Source organism: Acartia tonsa, chromosome 13, assembly GCF_053477335.1.
Source record: "Acartia tonsa isolate MP-2025a chromosome 13, ASM5347733v1, whole genome shotgun sequence".
In the NCBI taxonomy this organism is placed as follows: Eukaryota; Metazoa; Arthropoda; class Copepoda; order Calanoida; family Acartiidae; genus Acartia; species Acartia tonsa.
Genome location: NC_137272.1, coordinates 8708990 through 8716777, shown reverse-complemented (window position 1 = coordinate 8716777; position 7788 = coordinate 8708990). Strand labels below are relative to the sequence as shown.

The window sequence follows — 7788 nt, the reverse complement described above, 5'->3', positions numbered from 1 at the left end:
CATTAAGATCACATCTTATCCCTTAAGATCCCTGCGAATATGTAAGCAAACCATAATTTGCAAAGGCACCAACAAATTTGCATAAATTTCGCGTTACTTGCGACCAGAGGTTGTAAATCTAATGTTAAAGATTTTCTTAGTACCAGAATTCACTCTCGATTTTAGTGAAAAATTATTTGCGTTTGGTGCTAGGAAATACCCAGGACGGAATTAATACCATAAAAAAACCTAGTTTTTACCACTTTTACGGTAAAATTTTACCAGCCTATACGATTTAAAAGGTGGTAAAATTTTACCGTAATCGTGGTAAAAACACTTTTAGTGGTACTCCGAGACGCTTTTTACCATCGATTTTTACCACAATTATCGGTAAAATTTTACCAGATTTCCGGTAAAATATTACCATTTTAGGACGCAAATTTATACCAGATTTTGACCAATTTTTACCACTTTTTTGGTAATATTTACCAGAAATTTGCGGTAAATTTTACCAAAAAAGTGGTAAAACTGTTCAACACCTGGTAATATTTTTGCCCTAAACTGGTAAAATTTTACCAGAAATAGGGTAAATATGGTAAAAATTTACCAATAATTGTGGTAAAAACGGGTGGTAAAAATCACGAGAAAGTGGTAAAAAACGACCTTAATTATAGAAAAACCTCGCTTGTACACAAAACGCAAAAATAAAAAAAAAATTGTTTTCATTATTAACTTTATTGATTGAAACACTTTTTTTACATAATGATTTACATAGGTACGATAGCGCGATACTATATAGGTATATATTCACAGAAATTTTCTTAATTAGTCTATAATTCTAGACGTGGTTTAAATGGCCAAATATTACATAGTTTTACAGATAATATAACTGCATGTTTAATCGGTTTAAGCTGAGAAATTAACACAAATATACATAGGTTTTAATTGCTGAGATCTGGATTCTAATTGTACTTTATACTAGAACATTTTTATACAAGAAAAATATATCACGAAGTTACTTTCCATTATTAAATTTTCAAAAATTTTGCTATATAGGAATAGCGGTTTCAAATATAATATTTATATGAATATTTTCATCGTCAGAACAAAACTGTCAAACTGTCAAGATTAATGTACGTACAAATTAAAGGTGGTTAAACATATTTTTTGACTCAAGATATCTTGATATATATCACTTTTTTATCACAAATAGTTTATATATGATCTGACTGGATGGAAGGACTATTATACATCAGCTTACTTTTGTCCTTCTTTTCTTTGTTTTTGCCTCTTGTGAAAGAAGACGCGGCAGTCTGGGCACATATAGGTGCATTCGATGAGTCTCGTGTCCAATGGCAGCTCGCTTCGGGGACTGCGTCCATGGGCGCATGTCTTGATTTTCCCCGGTGTTGCACTTCTTTTGCGCCTACTCAGTTTTGATGCTGGCCGGATTGTAGGAGGGGGTGGTTCAAACATCTCCTGCTCATCATCTGACACCCCATACACTGAAATTAAAATATTTTTTAAAATTACTTTTTTTTACAAAAAAATACTTCAATTTTACAATAGTTTTTTTTCTAGCCTAACCTAACCTAGTGTATTAATAGAAAGAGTAATATTTCTAGTTTTAACCTAGCCTAGCCTAGCCTATTCTAACCTAACCTAACATAACCTAACCTAACCTAACCTAACCTAACCTAACCTAACCTAACCTAACCTAACCTAACCTAACCTAACCTAACTTAGTGTAATAATACAATGTAGTACAGAAATGTTTCACTATATGCTTTGGGCACAGTCGCTAGTATAAATATTGTACTATACCTGGGCTTTTTGGTCCTGGATTCTTTATGTTCTCATAAATTATATCAAAATCCGGTTGGTCTTTCATCCTGAAATTAAACAATCTATACTACAAAGTAAAACGATTTTTGTTTGTATGTAGCGAAGGATCTTGTTAACCGCTGAACCGATCGGGTTCTTCTCATAGGTACCGGCAAGGGAAGGGAGTGGCAAAAGAAACTTTAAGGATATACTTCATATTAGAGGGTTTAGCGTACAGAAAAATCATTTACAACACAGTCGTCAGGATAAAGTAGTAATTTTAAAAAATCTTACTTTGCTGGTGTTTCCATAACAGTGACTTCCTTAACCTCGTTCTCATCCGAATTTTCTGGAGAGCCAGCTGCAGCTGTTTTGTTCCTGAATTAAACAATATATATATAATAATCTATTTAAATTAAGTAGTAAACTTTTTGGTTCCACATTTACCCCTTCCACCTTACCCAGCTAGAGGCGTACTTGCTAGTACTCGCTTTTAATAAATAAAGGAACATGTTGAATTTGTCTTTACAGAAAAATCATTTACAACACTGTCGCCCGGATAAAGTATGAAAAAATAATATTAAAAGAAATATCTTACTTTGCTTCTCCTTCCATAACAGAGGCTTCTCCGACCTTCTGGTCATCCTTTTGTGCCGCCGGACATTTCTCGGATTGCTCCCTGAATTAAGCAATCATATTATTATTAAATAGTAAACTTTTTATGGTCCACATTTACCACTCCCACCTTACCCCTAGAGGCATACTTGCTATAGTTTTGTAATATATAAAGGTGAATTTGTCTGTACCGAAAAATCATTTACAACACAGTCGCCCGGATAAAGTATGAAAAAAGATTATTAAAAGAAACTAGTGGCTACGCCCCTAGAAACCTCTAGGGGCACTTAAGGTTGGAAGGGGAAAAATCAACATCTTCCCATTTTCAATTTCAGTTTCAGAAGAGTACAAATATTTTTTGGGGGAGGGGGTGAAGACACCCTGCACAAAAATAGTTTAAAACCTTTCCAGGACCTATAAGAAGCTTCACTTTAAAGGAGAACAATATCGGTTTAGCGGTTATCCTTCGGGACAGACAAAAAACGCTTACTACTTTATATAATAGGATATCTTACTTTGCTTCTCCTTCCATAACAGAGGCTTGTCCGACATTCTGATCATCATTTTGTGCCGCCGGACATTTCTCGGATTGCTCCCTGAATTAAGCAATTATATTATTATTAAATAGTAAACTTTTTATGGTCCACATTTACCACTCCCACCTTACCCCTAGAGGCATACTTGCTATAGTTTTGTAATATATAAAGGTGAATTTGTCTGTACCGAAAAATCATTTACAACACAGTCGCCCGGATAAAGTATGAAAAAAGATTATTAAAAGAAACTAGTGGCTACGCCCCTAGAAACCTCTAGGGGCACTTAAGGTTGGAAGGGGAAAAATCAACATCTTCCCATTTTCAATTTCAGTTTCAGAAGAGTAAAAATATTTTTTGGGGAAGGGGGTGAAGACACCCTGCACAAAAATAGTTTAAAACCTTTCCAGGACCTATAAGAAGCTTCACTTTAAAGGAGAACAATATCGGTTTAGCGGTTATCCTTCGGGACAGACAAAAAACGCTTACTACTTTATATAACAGGATATCTTACTTTGCTTCTCCTTCCATAACAGAGGCTTGTCCGACCTTCTGATCATCATTTTGTGCCGCCGGACATTTCTCGGATTGCTCCCTGAATTAAGCAATCATATTATTATTAAATAGTAAACTTTTTATGGTCCACATTTACCACTCCCACCTTACCCCTAGAGGCATACTTGCTATAGTTTTGTAATATATAAAGGTGAATTTGTCTGTACCGAAAAATCATTTACAACACAGTCGCCCGGATAAAGTATGAAAAAAGATTATTAAAAGAAACTAGTGGCTACGCCCTTAGAAACCTCTAGGGGCACTTAAGGTTGGAAGGGGAAAAATCAACATCTTCCCATTTTCAATTTCAGTTTCAGAAGAGTACAAATATTTTTTGGGGAAGGGGGTGAAGACACCCTGCACAAAAATAGTTTAAAACCTTTCCAGGACCTATAAGAAGCTTCACTTTAAAGGAGAACAATATCGGTTTAGCGGTTATCCTTCGGGACAAACAAAAAACGCTTACTACTTTATATAATAGGATATCTTACTTTGCTTCTCCTTCCATAACAGAGGCTTGTCCGACCTTCTGGTCATCCTTTTGTGCCGCCGGACATCTCTTTGATTGCTCCCTGAATTAAGCAATCATATTATAATTAAATAGTAAACTTTTTTTTTGGTCCACATTTACCCCTCCCACCTTACCCCTAGAGGCATACTTGCTAGTTTTGTAATATATAAAGGTGAATTTGTCTGTACCGAAAAATCATTTACAACACAGTCGCCCGGATTAAATACCAAAAAAAGAAGTGAAAAAAATTTCTTACTTTGTTTGTGTTTCCAAACAAGCGATCTCCTCTTCCAAAGAAGCAATTTTTTGCTTTGCTGCCCTAAGGTCTTGTTTTATTTTCTGCATTGTCTCCCATCCATCGTCGTCCCTGAAAAATAAAAAAAAATAATACTAAAGTAACAGGATGTCCGTGTTTATGTACCGAATGATCTCGATAACCACTGAACAGATCGGGTATATCCTATATGGGATCCCCTGTTCAGGTGGTGGGGGGAAAATAACTAAAATATGTGTGGTAGGACCAAAAATTTTAGTTCTTTCAATATTTCTCCATTTCCGTCCCTACTTGGTGAGATAAAAATAGGTGGGAAAAAAATACAAAATTTTGTACCCCGGGAACAAAATAAATCTTGTGCGTAATGTACACCCCTGAATGAAACTATAATTATTCGCCATAACAATAATGTTTATCCTACTCTTTTCAATCCGGCTACTACCACCTTCCGAACAGAAATAGAATGGTAACAAAAATAAATAAACTTACGTAGTGCAATCCAAAGTTAGGTTCAAATCTTCTGTATCAGACGATTTAGGAGGGGTATCAGTCAGGTCATCCAGCTTAGCAGGCAGCTCAGGCTCAGACACACTCATTTCGTTCTTCTGTTTTTCGCTATCACTGAAATATATAAATATATATTATATATCCCAGGTAATCGGACCTTTGCCCAAAGAAGTAATTACCAAAAAATATGTAATATGTATTTATGTAATTATGTTGTGATGGATTGTCGAATCCGATTCGATGAATGGTTACCAAAATATAGCTAGGGACGGACGGACGGACAGACAGACAGACAGACATCATTCTACTTCGTTTTATACATATTAAAATATTACTCACCCACTTGTGGTTTCCGGCTTCTGTTCTTCGTGCTGTTCGTCTCTCTCTAAGTCGGCTGCTGCTGTGGCTGTCATGTCGGACATTCTATATTAAATTTGAAAAGAAACAAATTCTCACTGGTAATTAAATTTTCATTAATAAATGTCCAAAAAACTGACGTAGGGAATTTTAATATAATACGGTGGCCAGCAAGATCACATATTGGTAAACAAGTATATAGACAAATTTAACATTTACAAAAAGTTTATACAAATTTGAAACGTTCTCTTTTTTAATACAGCACATAAACATTACGCATTTTACCATGGAAATCTACCACCGTATTAATTAAAACATTCCCTACGATAACTGTCATATATATAATATTTTTCTACAAAATTAAACAAATATATAAAATTAACAAAAGCTAGTTCTGAATACTTTTTTCCTTAGTTTAGGGGGTAAACTACAACTGCTATATACTGAATTACAAAAAATGCGACAGATTATACAACAAAAAATTTTCAGTTTAAGCTCTTAACTTTAAGCTCATTAAACTTAATTGGTGGAAAGGGGTAGTTTCACAAAATGCATTTGAACTTAATTTTGTGAATTGCATATTTTTCTTTGTTAAGATGGTAAAAGTACGTGGTAGAAAATTTAACTTTCTTCAAATTTATGCCATATAAATAGAGTTTAAACACATTTAAACAGGTTCAAATATACGGTTCACTAAATTAACTTCAAATGCATTTTGGGAAAAGACTCCTTTCTAGATATTATAAAAAAAAATTGAAGATGAAACTTATGACATCAAAAAAAATTACATATAAATATATATATACGTAAAGTCCTGGAATTATTGGGATTGACTGCGACCTATAATCAGGTCTTCGTCTTGTTCTTCGTCTTGTTCTTCGTCTTGTTCTTCGTTTTCAGACGAAGGTTCCGACGGATAATACTTGTCTCCATTCTGCCAGGGATGTATATTCTACATGGTTCGGATGTGTAATATTTTTTCCAAGAATGCTCAGGGATGTATATTAGATTTCATTAAATATAAATAGATGGAGGTAAGAAAAAAAGGTAATAATTAAGAAAACTGAAAACATTTGTAAATTTTAAAAATTTTTAGCCGTGGACAAACAATATTTCTTGTGCAGAATATACACCCCTTTCCCGAATCAGCTGTAATGTAGCTGCCAAAGATACCGTAATTGTTTATGTTTTGAGAACATTGTTGAGAACTTGCTCTCTGTGGTGGTCTGGAGGTTGATCTTTTCTTCTTCTCTAACTCATCATCTTCAGGCCTGTGTCCCTGTTCCCACAATCTTTGCTTCTTCATGTTGTCCTTTACTCGTTTGTTGGCATCTCTTCTTGTCCGAGCCTCACCACGCTGGCCGAAATCGGGCAAATGTGTATTTGTTCTGTTCAACATTTGCTGCAGCTTAATTTGGTTAGGTTGCTCACTGAGTTGACTATTACTACAACCTGGCTCTGGACTATAACTACAACCTGGTTCTGTGTTTACGTCTTCATCAGGATTTGATGTGCCTGCGCTTTCAGCATATTCCCGGCTTGAATTAATTTGTGCTGTGCTCGTGCTTGCTCTGCTCTGGTTTCTGTACAACACCGCATTAATTTGATTCGTTGATGGAAATGTTGTTTGTTTTCTGGGACGTTTAGAAACTTCTTTGGTAGGCTTTGGCTTTTGGGCCACTTTTGCTTTTGGCTTGCGTTGTTCTTCTTCTTCTTCACTACTACTACTACTGCCAGTTCCAGTGTCTGGGTCTGATTGATGACCTTCATCTGTCTCATCACTCTCTGGTGCTTCTTCTTTGATGTCAGAAAATTCACCTTCTTCTCCATCTTTTTTCCACTTTGCTTTTTCTCCTACAAAGAAATAAAAAATGTTAAAGCAAATGTACATAATTGTAGCTTCAATATTATTTCCATACCTATATGAACATTAGTTACTATTAATCAGATTCAAATGAAAACAAGCAATATTTTTTACCCTATATTAATATGCCAATCAAAGATAAAAGGGGGAATTTTGCATTGGCAATTGCTTTATAGGGGTACAATATGGAACTGTGAAGAAACGGCGTCGCCACCGCCGAGGACCGCCAATAAAAGCCCCAAAAAAGTGTCACTTTCGCCCACCCCCCCCCCCCCCATTTATTACATTAAGACCTGTAACTTACCGTCAATGTTGATGAGTTCTAAAATTTCCATTTGGTTGTATATCGAAACATTTGAGCCTACTGCAACAACCTCATAATGACCCGTGTGGTTGTGATTGTGAATTATAATGGCAAGTTTGGGTAATATTATTCCACATGGATGTATCTGAATTTCCTTACTTGCATTGCCGTCATTCTTGCCCTCATTGTCCTCAACCTCCAAAATTTCGTCACTCTGGTTTCCGTCATCTTCGTTATCCACCTCGAATGATGGGTCATTGACCTCGAATGATGGGTCATTGGAGTCCAGCTGTCTCTTGGTTTTTTCTTCGGCTTCCAATGCGGTTTGCCTTCGCTCCCGGTTCTTCTTTGGAATGATCGCCACATCATCTAAATAATTATTATAGTCATTATTTCAAATAGTATAAATGTTACCCAACCCCCCCCCCCCCCCCCCCCTCCAAGGAAATAGCTTAAAATCACCGC

The 7788-nt window shown here is 35.7% G+C and overlaps 2 protein-coding genes across 2 annotated transcripts; both read right to left on the bottom strand.

Annotated features, from left to right (window-relative positions):
- Positions 1-203: 203 nt before the first annotated feature.
- Positions 204-4045, bottom strand: LOC145303730 (uncharacterized). The gene is made up of 5 exons (XM_080145334.1): positions 3998-4045; positions 2402-2482; positions 2098-2181; positions 1804-1871; positions 204-1484 (listed from the first exon to the last, which is right to left on the bottom strand). Exons 1-5 carry the CDS (start codon positions 4012-4014, stop codon positions 1237-1239), a joined length of 498 nt encoding a protein of 165 aa, XP_080001460.1. The 5' UTR covers positions 4015-4045; the 3' UTR covers positions 204-1236.
- A 143-nt stretch (positions 4046-4188) lies between these two features.
- LOC145303729 (uncharacterized) lies at positions 4189-5244 on the bottom strand. Its single transcript, XM_080145333.1, has 3 exons — positions 5138-5244; positions 4781-4912; positions 4189-4384 (listed from the first exon to the last, which is right to left on the bottom strand). Exons 1-3 carry the CDS (start codon positions 5218-5220, stop codon positions 4270-4272), a joined length of 330 nt encoding a protein of 109 aa, XP_080001459.1. The 5' UTR covers positions 5221-5244; the 3' UTR covers positions 4189-4269.
- Between the last annotated feature and the right edge of the window lie 2544 nt (positions 5245-7788).

Bases quoted from the DNA above. Each gene is read 5' to 3' on its own strand.
- LOC145303730 (XM_080145334.1), bottom strand. The intron at 1,872-2,097 runs GTAAGATTTTTT...GTTTAATTTCAG, and splicing joins GTTATGGAAACACCAGCAAA to GATGAAAGACCAACCGGATT. The intron at 1,485-1,803 runs GTATAGTACAAT...TTTTAATTTCAG, and splicing joins TCCAGGACCAAAAAGCCCAG to TGTATGGGGTGTCAGATGAT.
- LOC145303729 (XM_080145333.1), bottom strand. From the start codon at position 5,220: ATGTCCGACATGACAGCCACAGCAGCAGCCGACTTAGAGAGAGACGAA. The intron at 4,913-5,137 runs GTGAGTAATATT...TATATATTTCAG, and splicing joins AAGCCGGAAACCACAAGTGG to TGATAGCGAAAAACAGAAGA. The intron at 4,385-4,780 runs GTAAGTTTATTT...TTTATTTTTCAG, and splicing joins CTAACTTTGGATTGCACTAC to GGACGACGATGGATGGGAGA.